This window comes from Cornus florida, unplaced genomic scaffold (assembly GCF_030987335.1).
Source record: "Cornus florida cultivar Cherokee Brave unplaced genomic scaffold, ASM3098733v1 CherokeeBrave_3.0.0_Hap2_Chr02, whole genome shotgun sequence".
Classification (NCBI taxonomy): Eukaryota; Viridiplantae; Streptophyta; class Magnoliopsida; order Cornales; family Cornaceae; genus Cornus; species Cornus florida.
In genome coordinates, this window is record NW_026775572.1 from 34,714,133 (window position 1) to 34,734,618 (window position 20,486).

The 20,486-nt window shown below is 34.7% G+C and overlaps 2 protein-coding genes across 2 annotated transcripts; one reads left to right on the forward strand and one right to left on the reverse strand.

Moving 5' to 3' along the window:
- The first annotated feature begins 3,462 nt into the window (after positions 1-3,462).
- LOC132294652 (glutathione synthetase, chloroplastic) lies at positions 3,463-11,829 on the forward strand. The gene is made up of 12 exons (XM_059792576.1): positions 3,463-3,839; positions 4,231-4,400; positions 6,133-6,208; positions 6,503-6,633; positions 8,504-8,626; positions 8,717-8,797; positions 9,069-9,149; positions 9,253-9,322; positions 9,878-9,999; positions 10,484-10,623; positions 10,736-10,928; positions 11,302-11,829. The coding sequence occupies exons 1-12, from the start codon at positions 3,471-3,473 to the stop codon at positions 11,423-11,425; spliced, it is 1,680 nt and encodes a 559-aa protein (XP_059648559.1). The 5' UTR covers positions 3,463-3,470; the 3' UTR covers positions 11,426-11,829.
- An 815-nt stretch (positions 11,830-12,644) lies between these two features.
- On the reverse strand, positions 12,645-20,178 carry LOC132294653 (uncharacterized). Its single transcript, XM_059792577.1, has 2 exons — positions 19,361-20,178; positions 12,645-13,245 (listed from the first exon to the last, which is right to left on the reverse strand). Exons 1-2 carry the CDS (start codon positions 19,560-19,562, stop codon positions 12,932-12,934), a joined length of 516 nt encoding a protein of 171 aa, XP_059648560.1. The 5' UTR covers positions 19,563-20,178; the 3' UTR covers positions 12,645-12,931.
- Positions 20,179-20,486: the final 308 nt, after the last annotated feature.

Here is a 20,486-nt window from a genome sequence, read left to right on the forward strand (position 1 = left end):
TTGAAAGTCTCCTGGAATTTAGTTTTCTTCAAAGAAAGAAAAGAATATCTCCTTGAGACAACGTTCCTTTCACTTCACTTCACCTCTTTGCTAGGGATGACATTTCACACGAGCAAACCATACTTTTGAAGCATCCCTTCCCTCACATTCACTCAATATACACCTACTGTTCTGTTATTCTCTGAAAGACAAGGCGGAAAATGGGTCGAAGAAGATGTCAGCTGCGACCTCTTGGCATGTGCAAGAGGCTCTTCGACCTTGTCACGAAGACCATATCAGCATTAGTCCTCAAGCCCCTGACTTTGGCATGTCCTGTGTTCCGTGGTATTGCCTTTTGTCTAAGGCTTTTCGACTTCGTCTTGCAAACCCTAGCAGCACAGGCTGTCAAGCCTGTGATTCTGGGCCCTCAGGTGTTAAACCCCGTGTCTATTTCCGGTGACTCACAGAATGGGTGTAGCTCTACAACTGACCAGAATGTGCCACCCATGGCTCATCCACTGCCTTGTGAACTGGTGAGTCCTAGAGCCAAGGACGTCGAGCCAGAGCAAGTCCAGGCTATTGAGAAGATATCAACTAGTATGACCACCTCTAGCTCGACATGCAGTGATATTGAGAAAGATGGTTCATATCCAAATCTTGGAAAGAGACCGGAAGAGGTTGTACCTGAACCTACATTGGCACCACAAGCAAGAGCTCCAAAGAAGATGGTTAGCATAAATGACAGAGTAGAGGAGATATACCCAGAGAAGAAGAAAAGGAGAAAAACTGGAAAGTTGCCTTCAATGGAGCGCGAAAAAGATGAGCAAAAGCCTCTGAAATCAATTCTAAAGGTAAGATCTAATGTAAAGGATGAGGGAAACAATGGTGCGTGAATTATACTTCAAGCCAGAGTCTTGGAGGCAATGGGGTTAAGCCAATGGTTCATGGGATGGTGCCATAACTCACCAGCATGAACCGTATGTAATTTCTGTAACTAAGCCAATGTCTCATAGGGTTAATCCAATTGTTCATGGACATAAATACAAATTACATGCACGATGACTTGTATGAAAGAAAATCATTTTGTAATGTTTATTTACATGAAATTAATGCATTGAAATTGAAATTGGAGAAAATCTAGTTCAAATTCAGATTTTCATAATTACGTGATCCGAGAACTTGTAATGTTTGACTATTTCTATGATCTTGTTATATTTAGGAATTCTAATGAGTTTGATTATATGAGATGAAGATTAATTAATTTTTTTTTTTTTATTCTAAGTTAAACAGAAAAGTCACAAGTATAAGATGTACCAAAGCCCAACTTTGATGGGATGAAGAAATAACATCAACCCACTAGTTGAATTGTCTGGTTGGTATGTGTTTTGCAATAGACTGATTTTTTTCCTTGTATTTTCTCTCCTTGGCCCATCATTATTGCCTCGCATTTCCTTTGATTTAATATATATATATATAAGGAAAAGAAAATGAGAAATCTGATATTTAAGTCTTTAAGACCCACCATCAAAGAAGACAATATTGTCCGTTTTGAATTATTTAACGACTTTGAATCATGTGTGTACAATTTTCTTGTATAAAGTTAAACAGTAAAGTCACGAGTATAAGAATTTCAAGTAGGGTCACATTATCCATTTCGTTGGCTTGGAGCAAACAAGAATTCATAGTTGGTGAGATGTTAAAAGTTGAATGATCAAAGTTTTTATACAGTGTCCAAATTCTATGCACCTTTCTTTCTGTGTTGAAATATTCTTTTTTTCCTTTTCTTTTGTTTGTTTAACATGGCTGCTGTTTCCTATAACCTCCTCTCTCTCTCTCTCTCTATATATATATATATAACCTCTCTCTCTCTCTCTCTAGTTAGAGTCCCTAAGTGCTAAGGCATCTGTATCTGTAATATTTTAATGTGTTTGTACCTATTCATGGGTGACCATTACCTTTTTAATTGTACCCTTGTGGTGATAATAATAATAATAATAATAATAATAATAAATTGCTATAGCATTATGTAATACACAACCAAGGCAATCATCACACACACACACACATATATTAAGCTATTCTTAAAGTACCAATTTTTTTTTTTTTTTTTTTTTGTTTCTGATATATATATATATTAATAATGTTATTAAAGAGACTTAAATAACTATAATCATTTATTTATGTGTAGTAATGACGCGTATATAACGGAGGAGGGCTACGATCACTCACACGTGTGAGTAATTACAGTCATTCTCTGTTGTACAACACGTTATTGTTACATCAAATGATCCAATGACCGAGATCTCGAGTCGGGATCTTCTGCCGACCACAATAACTTTTTGATGTGTGTTAATTAAGAGTACACACAATTTAATTTAATGTGGTTCCAAGCTAAATTGAAACTAAAACAATCTTAATGATTTGTAAAAAACTGAAATTAGAATTAAAATGATTTAACCTTAGAATTATACCGAATTATAAAAGATCGATTCAAATCGATCTTTATATGTGGACATATTCAAAATCATGTTCATGGCACTTCAAGAACCTCCTTAAAAAAAACAAAAATGTAAAAAGGCATTATTAATGGTCTTCCCAAGCCACTGATAATTTGTTGTTGTATCTCATTGCTGATACTAGAATACTGCCTACAACATTGAATGCAAAGTATATAACATTGCAAAAATGAAAGTAAGAGTATTAAAATATACCATATAACATTAAATGAAATATTAAAATATAACATTGAATGTATATAATTTTTTAATAGTCTCACTCCTGTCTCTCTCTCTCTCTCAAATATAATTTTTGTAATTTTAAAGTGTATTTTTTGTAATTTTTAAAAATAATTTTTAATTTTTAATTTTTAATTTAACATTGAATAGTAAGGTTAACTTTGTCATTTTATGATCAAATTTTAAAAACAGAGGTTTTTTAATTTTAATCCTTTTTCATATATATAATATATACAGGAATATATTATATAATCCGTTTTCATCCTTTTACAGGATTATATATTTTAATCCTTTTTCATATATATAATATATACAGGAATCCTTTTTCATATACTAGTATATAATAGATACAGAAATATATATATAATATATATTATTAATTTACAATTTGGTCCTAATGAACCTGAAAATGCAACCCAATACTAAACTAACGGATTCTAAAATTTGAAAACAAAATTGAAACCGAAATCAAATCGAGAAGAACTGAATTGATGGCTCAATTCAATTCATACAGATTTACAGGTTCTACCGATTTTTCGTGCATATATATATGTCATATATATATATATATATATTAACCTCTTCCTTGATCCAATTTGCCTTTTCATTTTTCCATTACAAAGTGAATTTAGCAATAGGAATATAAAATAAATTGCAGCAGGACACAAAAATAGAAAACATTTTTTCTTGACAATGACTGGCGGCTTCTAATGCGATGTACTTACAAAATCAATTCGAGTCATAGTAGAGGTCAAAATGGGCGTAGGCCATTCATCTCCTTCCCCCTCACTTTCCTTCCGCAATGACACTTGCTTTGCACCTACCACTCCTTGTCCTTTCAAATACAGATCACAATCCAATCCTGTCTTTAATTCCACCACCATTAATTTCTTTCAGACCCATCTCAGAAAACCCACCAAAACCACCATGGCTCAATCCTCATCTTCAGCATTTTCGCCTGTCAATTGTGGTAGAGTTGAAGAAATCACAACCCAGGAGGAAAATTCTATAAAACCCATGTCTCATTTTGATTCTATCGACCCAGAATTGCTTCAGAGGATGGTGTATGATGCTCTGGTTTGGAGTTCTCTTCACGGGTTTGTTATTGGTGACAAAAATGTAAAGGTCCGTGTATAATCAAACTTCAATATCTTTCCCTATTAATCTCTTGATGCCTTGATAGTTGAAAAAGTAATAATTTTTTCCTTTTCCTTTTTTGTTGGTTGAGATTGTCTTGCAAGGTGTTTTTTTTTTTTTGGATAAAACAGGGATTTGGTTTATAATTCTTTTTACTTAAATTGTCTGAATTGTTGATGACATGGTGTTTGGATTGATTTTAATGATTATGAAATGTATGAAAAATTGTTGCTATAATGATTTGTTATAAATCTTTGGTTCTCTATATATTAATTGATGATCACAATTGATACTTAGAAAAAGTGAGGTGAAAATGATGTGAACATGTGAATAGAATTATTAGTACTTGTGAGTGATGTTGGAATGATTCAACTTGCAGAGATCAGGAACAGTGCCTGGTGTTGGTATGGTTCATGCCCCATTTGCCTTATTGCCCACCTTGTTCCCAGAAAGTCATTGGAGCGAAGCATGTGAGTTGGCCCCCATTTTCAATGAACTTATAGATCGTGTGAGTTTGGATGGCAAATTCCTACAGGACTCGCTCTCCAGGTTCTCTCTCTCTCTCTCCACACACACACAATTGGAATATACTTATGCGTGTTATATATGCTAGCATACACTGATATTCATTATCATGTACATGTGAAACTGTATGCACACTGTATGTATGGTTTCTTACGATATATGAAAATTGGAGTTAACTCTCATGTGTTGTTCATCATGGGTTCCTTGGAAGTGGTGATTGGGAGAAAGTCGAGGCAGATTACTAAGGAGAGGGTTGGAGATGAGGTGGTGGCTAGATATAAATGGGTGAAGAATTAATTTTACATGCTGCTTGCCATGACCGTCTTGCGCTTGTTCTTCCTCCTTCCTTTTTGTTCTTGTTTTTCTCTAATTTTTCTTCTCTTATTTCCAAATCATATTTCCAAATGTATTTGGGAGAATGACTGATTTTATAGTTACACTTTGCACAGCCAGTTAGTTAGAGTTCACCACTTAAATTTGTTTGAAGCACCCCATGTCCATTTCCATAGTAATATGGGCAACCTGTGCTTCAAACACTTAAATGTGTCCATCTCCTCAATACTATGGGAATGACACTTCTCATGTGTGCGCGGCCTCTGCATGAGAAGTGGGACGTAACGTGAGTGGCTTGAAAGAACACATCAGCCATCCCTTAGCTTAAGCAATCAAGCCAACAAAATCCACGTGTACAATGTTAGGTGATGACATTACATCCTTTAGTCATACTGTAATCGTGAGGATTATAATATACTGCATGGTAGTCTAGGCTGGATAGTGACCTATCACATTATGGACCGTAAATCTATACCACGGCTTGTTAGCTTAAGTGGTTTCTCCAGCCACTCTCAAAGGAGGAGTTGCATTCAACTTCTGGTTGGAATGCCTGTGGACATTTTTATCAAAAGGGACTGTAAATTTCCTAGCAAATATTTAAGCGCTCATATGAAAGACGAGGACCGTCACTTTTTATGGCCGCCACCTCATCCATAATCTTAAGATGCGACTTCATGACTTCTAAATAAATGATAACAACGTCTTTCAGTTAGAATATAAACATAGGCCATCCCAAGGTGAAACCTCCATACATCATGCTTCATCAGCCTAGTTACACTTTATCCAATTATTTCTTGCCTTCCCCTCATTCCTGCAGCACCTTTGACTAGAAGCATATAATAAGTTCAATGCGCATAGCCAAATCATCGCAAGTTCGCAACCATCTCTACTCATGTTATTCCCAGCAAGTCTTGCTCCTACCTTTTCCATAAGTGCATATTTTTTACCTTGTCTTTTATAGTATCGTCAAGCATTCATCACAGTATGCTCAAGTTCATACCAAAAGGCAATTTTTTTCCTTCCCAGATTTCCTGGCATAAACGATCCTCAAAAACTAAGAACTCCACTTCATTTATTCAGCTTAAATGGCTCCTTACATTTATTTTATTGTAAAAAGGCTAACTAGGGTTAGCCAGGTAGATGTAATATGCAGTACTGTAGTCTTTGGAATATGCTGTTTCATTTGCCATGGTCTCAATATATATATATATATATATGTATGTATGTATGTATGTATATATTTACAATAGTTTCTGCACTAAGGTTTTCAATATTTGTTTCACAATATTCAATACCTGTTTGATCCGTACCTTTGCTTGGTTACTTTAGCTTTGGCATTTGTTTTAGTTTCATTAATTTCGCAGATTGTTACTAGAGATTGGAAACACGAGAACTGAAATTCTTCTTCTTTTTTATTTTGCAGAACAAAGAAAGTGGATGCTTTTACCTCCAGACTCTTAGATATTCATTCCAAAATGCTAGAAATCAATAAGAAAGAGGTTAGTGTTGCGGGGAAATCAATGTTGATTTACATAGCATGTAATGTTGATGGTTTCGCCGTGTCATGTCTTGTAATCACAGAATAAATTCATTTTACGTCTTTAGGAATATGCAAACCATTTTGAATAGCACAAAGAAAAAATTGGGATTTTATACTGCTATGTTATATGGTTTTCGAACAGCCTCCTATCCATTCATTATGTTAGATAATTTCCGAGACTGTAAATTCAAGTGCCTTGTGTTAATTTTTTAATGGGGAAAATATATTAATCTTGTTTCAATCATTGACCTAGGAAATACGCTTGGGTCTACATCGCTCTGATTATATGCTGGATGAACAAACTAAATCACTTCTCCAAATAGAGCTGAACACAATATCATGTTCATTCCCTGGCTTCAGTTGTCTTGTTAGCGAGCTTCAAAGGTTAAGTGAATAAACGTTGACTCTGTGACTTATGCTTTCTTAATCATTGTTGCTTTCGGGTCTCTAAGCGTGTTCCTCATCTTATAATTATATTTTGTCAACAATCATGGATTTAAAGCCCATTAGGGCTTTTTCCATGATCGATTAAACTTTTTTGTTGGTTGGTGGTTAATGTACATTAGACCAAAATTCAAACGTTACTATTGAAATGGTTGCACGGTTATTTTAGTCACGTGTAAAAGAAAGCATTATGGCAGAAAGACTTGGAAATTCTACAATTATTCTCTTGCATTTTTTCTTTGTTTAGGGTAAGTATTTACATAAAGCTGATCAATCAAAATGGTCCATGAACATTTACCTGTGGATACTTTCATAAGCTTCTACTTAAGGCTTCAAAAAAAAAAAAAAAAAAATGGTTTAATGTAGTTTGGGCCTTGCAGTCCATGATGAGCAATTTAAAGAGATTACCATTCTGAAATGTTATTCGTATTCAAAATTATATTCATGTAACATGATACTGTACAACAAGTAGTGTTTAAGAAGAAGTGACAACAAATTTTCATCATAGTTAGCCTCCAAGAGTAAGAGTAAGAGGATCCTTGCTTCGTGCTAAACAATTGGCTGTGGATATCTGGTATATAAACATTAAGGGAATTGTGCATTCCTTTCTAACTAAACCTTTTCCCTTTCTTTTTTCCCTTAAATGGGTGGAATATATTAAAATAATAAATAAATAATGTACAAGGCATAAAGCGAGGGCATACCCTCACTATACAGATCAACCAATCTGGAAATCACACAAAATAGATCATTTTTAGGGAGATTTCAAAGTAGCACCTGAAACATTTTCAAGGAGCTTGCCTTCTGGGATGACTTAGTGTTGTTACGGTTGGCAAACTCATCTTAGTCAAGTCAACTTGAGTTAAACAGTGTCATTGTACATTCCGATGTGATCTACATCAAGACTGATTGAGCTACTATGATCAAAGATGATCAGAGACTGTTTGGAAACTATATGGTAAGAACAGAATCATATAATTTACCTTCTCTTTAGGTTTAATGACTAATTTGGGTGAACGATACATGTTGATTTGATAATCCTTGCCTTATTTATTTTAATTGATTGGACCACTTCAAATTTAAGTATTCTAGTGTACTTTAATGTTTAAATGTGTTATTTGGGATAATAACACCTGAGGATCACTCTCGTAGGCTTAGAAATCAAACAATCTGAGCGAGATCCATCACTCGAAAGGAGCAATTGATCGCTCTCAAACAATATATATACAGTAGCACTGACAATAACATGCTAGGAAGCATACTTTAAGTTTGAGAGAAAATTTAGTTTCTTTTACATAATCTGTAAATTGAGTGGACTTGGTTGTTTTCATGATGATTATGAGTTGTTTTTCAGCTTCATTTTCATCTTCCTTTGTTCAATATTGTTTCTTTGTGTACTTTACGCTCTGTACTAGGGAGTCTTTTGCATTATATTGTTTCTATCTATATAATGTTGAGGAGTGCTCCACTATTCTGAGTTTCTAGTATCTTTTTGATAAATAATACATTTTTTGGGCTTTTATAAAGAACCTTGTGTATAACTTTACGTTTTCATTAACATTTTTTTTTTGGTTAAGTTCATTAACTGTTTTTTCTCTGTATTTCACTTGCAACTAAGCAACCTTTTGCCAGTAATTATTATGAATTTTTTCTTGGGTGCTTGAATATATGGTTCATTTCTTGGCTTTCTGTTTATTATATATATATATTTGGTTTTCTATATAGAATATAATGTACATTTTAAATTGCCTACAAAAGCAAGCAACAATGAATTAGCAGACAATTTAAATAGTAGATGATCATTTTGCAGGAGCTTGCTCAATCAGTTCAGTGAACACCTTGGATTAGATTCTAAAAGGATTCCTGTAAACACTACCGTGAGTCGGTTCGCGGAAGCATTGGCTAATGCTTGGACTGAATGCAATAACCCAAGGTTTCATTTGAGAGTGATTCTTTTTGTTTCTTTCTGATGCTGCACTCATTGATGTTAAGCTGTCACTAAGCTTAAATAGTGTAATTACAGGGCTGTAATTATGGTTGTAGTTCAATCCGAAGAACGCAACATGTATGACCAACTCTGGCTTTCTACCGTACTGAAGGAAAAATATCCTTTTTTTAATATTTGAATAAGCTTCTATAAGTGAAAATATAGTTGTATATCTGTGTACCTGGACAATAGGAGTACACGCATGAGTAGGAATAGGTATTTGAAGTCCTTCAAAAGTTTTATGATATTTTGGACTACACATCTGAGAGTTAATTACATGAATAATTCCAAATCTACTTTTTCAAAATTTGTTCAAATATATTCTCTTTATATAAAGTTTTTGCCCAAGAATTTTGCTGGAGATATTTTCCTCAGCTTTTTATGACACACATAATATCACAACCATTCGGAAAACATTGGCAGAAATTGATTCGCAAGGGGAGCTTCTACCAGATGGAACACTTCTTGTGTATGTATCTTTATGAATGGGAAAATTGACTTTTCTGCTCTAAATTAGTTGCATTCCATGTGACTTTTCTAACTTCAACCAGTTGAATGCTTTGCACTTGCAGAGGTGGTCAAGCAGTTACTGTTATTTATTTTAGAGCTGGATATGCCCCAAATGATTATCCTTCAGAATCAGTGAGTATATCTGCTTCATTTTTCTGCTGTTTGTTATTCTAGTTCTCTTCTAAGAAAAAAGTGCTGGCTTTGCCCTGTATAGGTTAATATTGGTTGTTTAGTAGGTGCAAAACGAGGTTCCAATGGTGCAGAGTTTAAGTCCATATAAACGTGTCCCTATTTGGTGCACATAGGAATTAATATGACAGTTTTTAATGTGTTGACTACAGGACCTTCTTCTTCTTTTTTTCATTTTACTTCTATCAACAATAAAACTCAAGGATCACGGAGCAAAAATTACTACTGTATTGTTTAAAAGTTAGTAGAATTTTTTTTTTATTTTTTTTTATTTATTTTTATTTATTTTTCCCGGTGGGTAGTTTTTGCTGAATTTTGCATTGATTGATTACTTTTATATTTTTTCATTTTCAAGTTATTAGCACTCCATGTTGATTAGTGTTCTGAATAACTTAAAAAAATTTCAAATCTTGGATTCATACTTTCCTTTGTGCACTTTGTGGGTTCCCCTAGAACACTTAAGTACTTAGTTATGCTGTGTCTTATATTTAATTGTAGGAATGGAGGTCCAGGCTATTAATGGAGCAATCATCTGCCGTCAAATGCCCTTCAATTTCCTATCATTTAGCCGGAACCAAGAAGATTCAACAAGAGCTTGCAAAACCCAACATACTTGAGAGGTAATAATTATTATTTTCTTGCATTTTGATTATTACTCATCTTCATTCATTTCATAATGGATCTAGTTAGGGTGTGTATGGAAGCTACTTCCAGAGAGGATGGTGTATTTCCATGAGAAAGTATATTGTTCTCTTTTGGATTTTATTGTTCTTTTTTCGTAATATAGTGTTTGGACCTTTATTATTCATTTTGTGGAACCCTTTCTCAATTCCGCTGGTGGCTTTTTTAATTAACAAAAAGGAGGTGGTGTAGCTTCTTTTAGGTATCTTTTCCTGCTCGTGTTGCTTAAAAAAATAGAACAATGACCTGAAAACTAAATATATGTAAATGGTTAATTAGAAATTGTATTCTTGAGCATCTTTGCTATCTCAAGTGCTGGTTGTGCTTTGGAAACCATGGTTATCTGATCTTAATAGATAACCACCCTAATTTTTTTCTTTCACTGTTTATTCCATGAAAGTTCTTTCCTTGGTTTATGATCAGGTTTCTTGAAAATAGAGATGACATTGCCAGACTACGAAAATGCTTCGCAGGGTTGTGGAGTCTGGATAACTCGAGTATTGTAAGGGATGCAATTGGAAACCCTGGATTGTTTGTTATGAAACCACAAAGAGAAGGCGGAGGTCTCATTGCTTCTATCTTTATTAGTATTATTGTTGTTGATGTTGCTTTTAATGATGCTGATATTATTATTATTATTATTATTATTAATAATTTGTTTTCATCTCACTTTAGGGAACAATATCTATGGAGATGATGTGCGGGAAAATTTACTGAGATTGCAGAAGGAAGGGACTGAGGAAGATGCTGCCTACATACTCATGCAAAGGATTTTCCCTACTGCTTCTCCCACATATTTGATGCGAGATGGCATTTGCCATAAAGAAAATGCTATATCAGAACTTGGGATGTACAGTGCTTATCTAAGGTATGCAACGCCTGTCAATGTCTCCCCACATGAAGTTTGAGGCTCCCCTCATACACCTCCTTTTGAGACTGAAATGTATTTACATATTTATTGATTTTTTTCCCAGTTAGTGGTTGGTGATGAAATTTATAATAAAAAAAAGGAAAAGGAAAGGGACAGCATTCTTGATGAGCTCTACAATTCTAAGAAAATTCAACGCGAAATGAAAATTTCCCCCCTGTTTTCATTTTCGTATTCTTTTCCCCTGGCCAGTTCACATTTTTCGTCAACATGTAAAATGTAGTCTGATATCCCAATTTAGCAGTCTAAGGTGTGGATGTTTATTGCTTCTCTCTAATATCTGAATTCAATTATTAAATATTTGAATGTGCAGAAACAAAGATAAGGTGATTATGAATGATCACTGTGGCTACTTGATGCGGACGAAGGTTTCTTCATCAAATGAGGGAGGGGTTGCAGCCGGGTTCGCAGTTTTGGACAGTTTATATTTGGTTTGAAGGAAATTTTTCTTCAAATAACTCCAGTTGGGTAATCTGAAACCCACACTATTTGTAAACCGATCATATGGAATTTTCATCTGGCTATGATATGACTGGATCGAGCTTCAGAAGACAAGATTGCTTGTTGTTTACCTTCCTTTTCATTTTATTTTCTTTTCTTCTCATCCAGAGAAGTTACTACAGGACTGAATATAGGGCTTCCCTCTATTTCCCTCTTCCCATTTGCAGTTTAGTTGCAGTTGGCTATAGACATACCATCATTTCTTTTGTAATAAAATGCACAATTCTCCAGGTTTCTGGTGATTGCAGTTTGTGTAACGGGGGAGGGATCTGCTATACACATGATGTAAGAATAACTTCTTATTGGATCCAATTTTGGTAGTCTTAACTGTTTGATTAAATGTTCATTTCATATCTAACATATGTCTCCAAAATCAAATTATGAGAGACTTGTAATCGTTTCATGGATCATCTTTGAACTAGAATTTTCAACATTCTCTTGAGAGAAATATGAGTTCATTGATTCGGTACTTGGATATTCTCATATATAACAAACGCGATAAATGTGGACGTTGGATTATGGATTGACCAAAAGTGAGGTTTGCAGAAGATATTGAAGTGTAAAAAATAACTATTTGAATAGGCAGGTATTAGTTATTCTTACCCCATGTATAATATTGACAATAATTGACATTCAGTATGTCAATGCAGCTACAGTGATGGGTAATTCAGGTGAAGTTGTTTTACATTGAGGAGATTTTGCCATGGGGCGAAAAAAAAACTGTTATTCATATTTGGCTTTGCTGTTAACATTCAAAAACAGTAAACTGGATTGTAGGTTTAGGGGCTCGCGCGCGCGCACACATTATATTGTTGCAAGTATTTCCCCTTGGGGTTGACAGGAGCAGTATCTAGTATTGCAACTTAGGTTGCCAATGTAGACAGGAGCTGTTAGCAAACAAACCTAACTGGTTTATCAAAAACCAATTTGTTTCCATAAAATCTGAATCTGGTTGATTTATAAAGCAGAACATCCTCTTTGTCCTTGGAGCACAAGGACAGTCAATTTGTGGCAATTTGGATTGTTAGGACCAAATTAGTGAATTGATATCAATGCATGGTTCAAGATGAACAGCCCACAGAAAGGATAATAGATTAAATGCTTTCATGTCCCATACATGAGAAAACAATTTCATTGTTAGACCAAAAAGCATACTAAAATAAAATATAAGTCACTTGTCATTTTCATCCACTTCATTTCAAGAACAAAATATGTCATTGTCATATACATAATAAGTGGAAAAGCCTACACAATAAGTGGGAAATGCTTACAACTACTTACTCTCTCCTTCAATGCAGGTCAATTGTAATAATTCTCAAAATGGATCAAAGAGAAAAATGGAAAAAAGAAAAAGAGAAATATTCACATAATGGATCCCATGGGCAATAAGAATACAAGCATATTTGCGATGGATCACTATCAATGAGGGGAAAAAGAAGCAGCTAATACACTTCTCGTTCATCCTTCCACCCATGCTCAAGAGCTCGCTTCTTCCATTCTTCTGTTTGTTTACGCTCTTCTATCAGTGCTGCTTCAGCCTTCTCTCTTGCTTCTTCACAAGTCTCCACTCCTGTATTGCACTTCTCTGCTTCTTTTTGATAGTGTGAAGAGGTTTGCCTAGCATCCTTTATCAACACCTTTGTGTGTTCTAAGTTATCATTGGAAACATTTTTCTGTAAACTAAGCTCCTCTGAAAGTAAAGTAATAATATCCTTCTCCATCTCCTCACTCATCTCAGGATCGTCTTTGCCGCAGTCTGCATATACAATAAAGGAGACTGATATGATAGTTTGTTTTTTTAAAAAAAAAAATAGAATAAAATTTATTTCTTGTAGACAGATTAAAATGCTACTAGTAACCCCCACAACTTGATGTTTCTCAATGAAACTGTTGGACACACTTCCTGTTTCCAACAAAGGGAGCAATTCCTCTTGTAAAAATTATTAGCAAGATATATAAAATTGATAAATCAAGTAACTTGTTGAAGGTTTATATCAATTTTAACCGCTTACTAAAAATCAAGGAATGCTTTTAACAAATTACTCTCTCTATCAAAAGTCACACTACCCATATCCAATATGAATATGTAGAACTGGCAAACTAATTAGTGCAAAATATAGCTTGCTAAAACTAACTTAAAAAAAAACAGTAGATGAAATAAGAAATACACACTAAAACCAATAAATAAAAACTTCTAATTAGTTTCGATATTAGCAAAAGTAACTCAACATGCTATAATCCATATTTCTCATATTCATTTCCAGCTTAATTTGTTTCAAGAAATTAATTTCCAATTTCACAATCATCCTTAGGTTTGCATCTACCTAGTTGTAATTAAGTTTTATTATTATGATCACATATCTTTCCATCAACCAATCACTTCTAATAAGTGAATCATCACCATCCCTCTTTTAATGGTTATTAGAATTCAAATCTAGCAGATGGGATTGAAATATTCCCAGCTGGTTGCCAATCATGGAAAACACTGGAGCACTAAACAAGAACTACTGGACAAAAAGGACAGGTATAATGCAGATCAGCTGACCTGAATATGAGCTGTTTACAAGTCCTACAAGACAATAGATGTAAATTCAAAGTACAAAATTTAATAGTTTCTTAAATGGGAAGTTAGATGCAATAGGTTAATAATACTAGCAGACATGAAGTCATGAAGATACACACTGAAGGAAATAATGGAGAAAAAGCAGGATTAAAAGTCAAACAATATCCTTGATTTCAGTAACTTGTTAGGATTAAAAAATAAAATAATTACAAGCGTCTCTGATCCACAATATCAACTCATCGAAATGGAAGTTTTCTTTCCTTCCTTTATTCATTTAATTTTTTTTTAGGGTCATAATGGAAGTTGAAATGACAACTGTTAAAAGTATGTCACCACTACTTGGATATGCTGTACCCCAGGGGAAAGAAGAAGATGGGTGGTACGAGTGGGGTTGGGGGAAGAGGTATTGCTAGTGCGAAAAGGCCAACTCCAACAGCAACGAAATTTGCATAAACATAGAGATCTTGATTTGCTATTATCTGCTAGCTATCTAGTCATATAATAGATATTCTTAAAGGAGTGATTGTGGCCAAAATCAAATTTACCAGAAAATGAAGGCTGTGAGGAGGTCAGAGACTTTATTTAACTTTCCTGACACACATGCCTCAGGAATGCAAATCGAAAGTATATGGCACCAAAGGACCAAAGGACAATTCATACACTCAAAACACCTGGTTTCCAAATAGAGATGCCAACAAATCAAGAATTTTTTTTTACCAAAACCAGACATGACACGGCTTTGGTTTGACATAATTAACATGAGACATGCGGAAGGAGGAAAAAAAGAACAAAAAAAAAAAAATGATGAAAGAAATCAGGCATGGATGAGCTTATTATATACGGGTCATAAGAGGAAAAGTATAATTGAGTTCAAATTTCCAAAATCCATTCAGTTTCCTTGACTGATGTCTGAGTTTTTCTCACCATTGTAGTTCTTCCTGATTCTAACAGCTCAGGTTTCTTCATATAAATGATCTGCTAAACGAGAAAATTTGACATGTGGTTTAGATAACAAATCCCCATGCTGAATTGGCAACTGAGACGAACTAGACATCTGAGATTTCACCACATTATGTTTTACCTTCTCTTATCCTCTGTTACATGGACTCTCCCATTTCCCTTCATATACTTGTGTCAACACGACACAACATGGGTATGGGTTAAAGGACATGTGTCCCACACACGAACCCAAATTGACACTGGTCCTTCACATCGCTTGATTGAAGAAGAAAAAACTCAAATTTAATAGCAAAGATGGGTTTACTATCTACGAGATAGTTGAAACTCTTTTCTTTTACCACATCCCATTTAATTCGAGTAAAAATTGAGTATATTCTTATAAACCAACAAAATGGATTTTACACTAAAATAAAACATTAAGTTATAAAATGTGTAGTACGTAGTACAATAGATTCAGAGCACATTTTTATCTAAAATAAATGGTGCTCGATGAAATGATCCAGATTTTACACTATGGTGTGGGTTGGGGACGTGCATACGAACACATATCTATGTATCATAAGATTTAGGATTTGACACTTAAAACACGCACTTGCCTCTGATACACTTACCCAAGTCCGGGTATTATAGCTTTTATCATACTTAAACCTTTCAACTTGAACCAATTAGTGCTTCACATTCCTTTATTTTTGTTGCACACAGCCTAATCATCTTGATGTTGAATTATGTGGCTCAAAAATTATTACAACCCAACTTGCACAAAGCTTACAAGAGAAGGAAGTATGTTGGCTACAGAAGTGTGATGGTGAAGCTTCCAAAGGAAGCTTAGAAATTCTTGGGCAACAAGTGCCATTTGGCTTCCAAAGGAAGCTTTGAAATATACTTGGACACCAAGTATTTTTGGGCTATATATAGCTTTGCACAGATTTGATGAAAGGCATCCGAAATCATCAATTGAGTGAGTTTGTATCAGTATCATTGAAAGTGAGAGAGTTTGGGTGTAATTGAGTTTTGGGTGTGAGCCACTTTGTCTTGTATTTCTTTATTTCCACAGTGAAATATTGTTTTATCTTCTCCCCGTGGACGTAGGCATAGCCGAACCACGTAAATCCTTATCTCGTTTGTGTATGCGTTATTTATTTTTTTGTCATTAATTTTCTCTTTGTTCTCATAAACTCCTATTCAGTCCTTATTTTCATAACAAACTAGTATCAGAGTTCGGGTTCGTGTATTGTGCACAGATATTGTTCACGTGTATGGTACTATTCATTGGCACTGTTCATATGTACAATACTGTTCACAGATACTATTTAGGTATTGTTCACAAATACGGTACTATTCATCGAGAAATATTTTGGGGAGTTTTTTGAGATGTCGACCAGATATGAGATTGAGAAATTTGATGGCAAGATTAGCTTCAGTCTTTGGCGAATTAAATTGCTGGCCCTGCCGCCTCAACAAGGTCTAAAGAAGGTATTGTTCGGGAAGGACAAATTGCCAACAACTATGTCCAATGAAGACAAGGAGGAGGTCGATGAAAAGGTGCGCAATGCAATTCTCTTAAATCTAGTTGATGAGGTGCTGTGTGAAGTTATTGATAAAGACACGGCGGCAAAGTTGTGGCTAAAATTGGAGAGTTTGTATATGACGAAATCTCTCACCAACAGACTTTACCTAAAACAGAGACTCTACACCCTTCGTATGAAGGAAGGTATGCCTCTTAAGGAGCATATTGATAATTTCAATTCTATTATTATGGATTTGAAAAATACTGATAATAAAATTGATGACGAGGATCAAACCCTTATTTTGTTGTGTTCTTTGCCTCCTTCCTATGAGCATTTTGTTACCACATTGCTCTATGGAAAAGACACTATTACTGTGGAGGATATTAAATCCTCATTGAACTCTCAGGAGTTGAGGAAAAAGGTGTCTAGGAATATTGGAGATGAACAGGCCGAGGGTCTATTTGTAAGAGGCAAAAGTGAGACAAAGAGTTCTGATAATAGGGGCAAATCTAGATCTCATGAAAATGTGGAATGTTACTACTGTCACGAGATAGGGCACATCATCAAGCACTGTCCCAAACTAAAGGCAAAGAATGGGAATGGCAAAGAGAAGGTTCAAGAAGCAGCTTCTGTGGCAACTGCTACGAGTGATTCGGAAAGTAACGAATATGTTCTCATGACAACTTTGTGTTCAGGTATGTCATTTAATGACAGTTAGATTCTTGATTCTGGTTGTTCCGTTCATATGTGTCCCAGTAGGGATTCTTTCTCTTCCTATAAAAAGGTGAAAGGTGGTTCGATTTTGACAGCGGACAGGAAAGCTTTCAAAATTTTGGCAATTGGAACAGTTAAGATCAAGACGCACTAGAACATTGTCAGATGTGCGACATGTACCGGATCTAAAGATGAATCTTATTTCAGTAGGTGTGCTAGACTCCAAAGGCTACAATGTTGTAACAGAGGTGGAGTAATGATGGTCGTGATGGATTCTCTTGTGGTGATACAGGGCACCAAGGTGAAAAATTTGTATCTTTTCCAAGGGAATACAGTAACATGTGGAGCTATTATAGGATCTTCTACAGTTCACAGAAATCTGCATTCAGGTCTTGGTAAAGGAAGAGTTAGAAAGAAGAGTGACGATCCTAGTTCTCAAAAAGGTTGTGAGGGGACTACACAACGTGATGGGAGAATGAAATCCGTTTTCAGATGGCAACCGAAATTGCAGCAATCCTTACAGGGAGGCAGATCTATGAGGACTGGTGTGATATTGACTTGCAATAATCTTGGTGGCAATGAGATAATTCATTCGAGTGCCATTAAGATGTGTGCGAGGCAAGTAGTTGGTCACAATAGAGATGCGAGGAAAAGTCAAGGACATCCTATTCTCCACAAGGGTGAGAAGATGACTTTTCATTACCAGCCGGTGGCTTGTGGGTGGTTGGAGAAGGTTAGTGAAGGAGATGTCAAACTTGGAATTTCTGAGGGTGTTTTTGATAAGCGTTTAGAGTTTGACAGAAATACTGGAGGTATGCTTGTGGTTGCGCAAGACATGCATGGGTTGAAGAATGAGAGCTTGAGGATTAAGTTTGAGGATGACTCAAACTTAACTAAAATTCTTAATTAATTTGTTTTGTGGAGAAGACAGATTGTTTGGCAAAGATACAATGGCTCATTTGGAATTTTTGGCCAAGGTGGAGATTTGTTGAATTATGTGGCTCAAAAATTATTACAACCTAACTTGCACAAAGATTACAAGAGAAAGAAGTATGTTGGCTACAGAAGTGTGATGGTGAAGCTTCCAAATTAGCTTCCAAAGGAAGCTTAGAAATTCTTGGGCAACAAGTGCCATTTGGCTTCCAAAAGAAGCTTTGAAATATACTTGGACACCAAGTATTTTTGGGCTATACATAGCCTTGCACACATTTGATGAAAGGCATCCGAAATCATCAATTGAGTGAGTTTGTAACAGTATCATTGAGAGTGAGAGAGCATGGATGTATTTGGTTTTTGGATGTGAGCCACTTTGCCTTGTATCTCTTTATTTCTATAGTAAATTATTATTCTGTCTTCTCCCCGTCGACATAAGCATAGCCTAACCACGTAAATCATTGTCTCGTTTGTGTGTGCGCTATTTATTTTCTTGTCATTAATTTTCTCTTTCTTCTCATAAACTCCTATTTAGTCCTTATTTTCATAACAATCTTGAAGACTTCAATGTTTTTCCCCTTTTTCATCTTATCCTTAATTAATACCACCCCTAGCTTCTCATCAATGTCCCACTCAAACAATTAACTAAAAATAGAAACATCTAAGGGCATGGGCATAGCATTACAATGTCCATTAGTACAGTTTTCCTAAAAAGCATCCTGATCCCCAAAACTAGAATCTTAGTTTACAATGTAATCCTTGAATGACCAAACATCAAAGCTATCCGAATGGAGCTGCACATGTATGATTTGCTCTCATAAATAATCTAATATCAAGTCAGATAGTTTAAGTGTATATAAAAGTCAAGTCATTAAGGCTAATAGTACCTATTGATACATTTCTCATAACAAATTAAAATTTCAGTAATTTAGTAATTTAGGAAGACTAGAGATATAGAACCAGATAAGTAAAAAAAAAAAAAATCAACCAACAATCCAATATCTTATAAAACCTCCATTGACCACAGAATAATGAATTCTCAGTCAAGTCAGAATGTAACTGTTTTTCTACAGAAACTAACATTATATATATATATATATATATATATATATATATATATATATATGTAAAACGACTGATCAACAAATACACTACTGTTTAGAAAATTGTACAAAAGTCAAGAATGAACTCACCTAAAGGCATGGAGAGGATGGTCTCTGAGGAGCAATCACAAGAACATGGAGGACATGAAGCTTCAACAGATGAATTTCCCTTCAAGAGCCAGAGAAATGGCGGTCCTACTACAAAACCCACCAAAACAACACCCACCAAAACCAACACTAATCTCAGTAATCCAGGACTACACAACCTATGGTCTGATGGGTGAGCCATCATTCCTCAAAAAAAAAAAAAAAATCAATTCGCAACTTTCTTGAACCACGAAAAGCAAAAACAAAAAAACCCAACTCAGATTTGATTTCGAAAATGAAAAACACCCAATTCAGAATATCGGCAATACATTTCAAGATCTGGGTCAAAAATCAGAGTTTGAAACAAAACACAATCATTGCACACTTTTCAATATAATAATATTCACACATTACACGATGAAGAATTTGTCAAGAAATCTATCACTAAGAAGCTCGCATTCCGAGAAAAAACCTATCAAATCAAATCTTTACTGTGTTCGGGAAATTAAAGTGTTCCAGATCCCAAAAAAGAGTGATGAAATTTATGGGGTTTGCAGTGCAAAATCTGTAGAGAAAAAATAGCTAGAGAGAGAAAGACTCGGGTCTGGCTTTTTTAGTAATGAACAGGTCTTTCTTTAAATATGTAACTGTTGTGTACTGTGTGTGTTTGATTGGGTTTCAAGAACGCCGAATTGCATCAGCGAATTGAATGCACAGAGATATAATTAGATCAACTTCCAATTGCCAGTCAATGATTAAAACTTTTTTATTTTAGGGTTTTGTTTTTATCAGAAGTTGATGACTAATTTTATAAAAATGATAAGATTAGTTGGTAGATAAAAGAATATAAAGGGAATGAGAGAACATAGTTACAATTATTGATTAATAAAGAAAAAAGAGAAAAAAAAAAAAAAATGGTAGTAATTATATTTGAGGAGAGAAAAGAAAGGAAATGGCAGAAAAAAAAATATTATAATGAATTTATTACCATAATTTTTTTGATAAATTTTGTTTTATATAAAAATAAGGGCAAATTTAATATTAACAATTTTTTTTTAAAAAAGTTAGTATTTTCTTTCCTTTCGTTCCATTTTCTCCCTTTCGATAACAAAACTAACATATCATATAT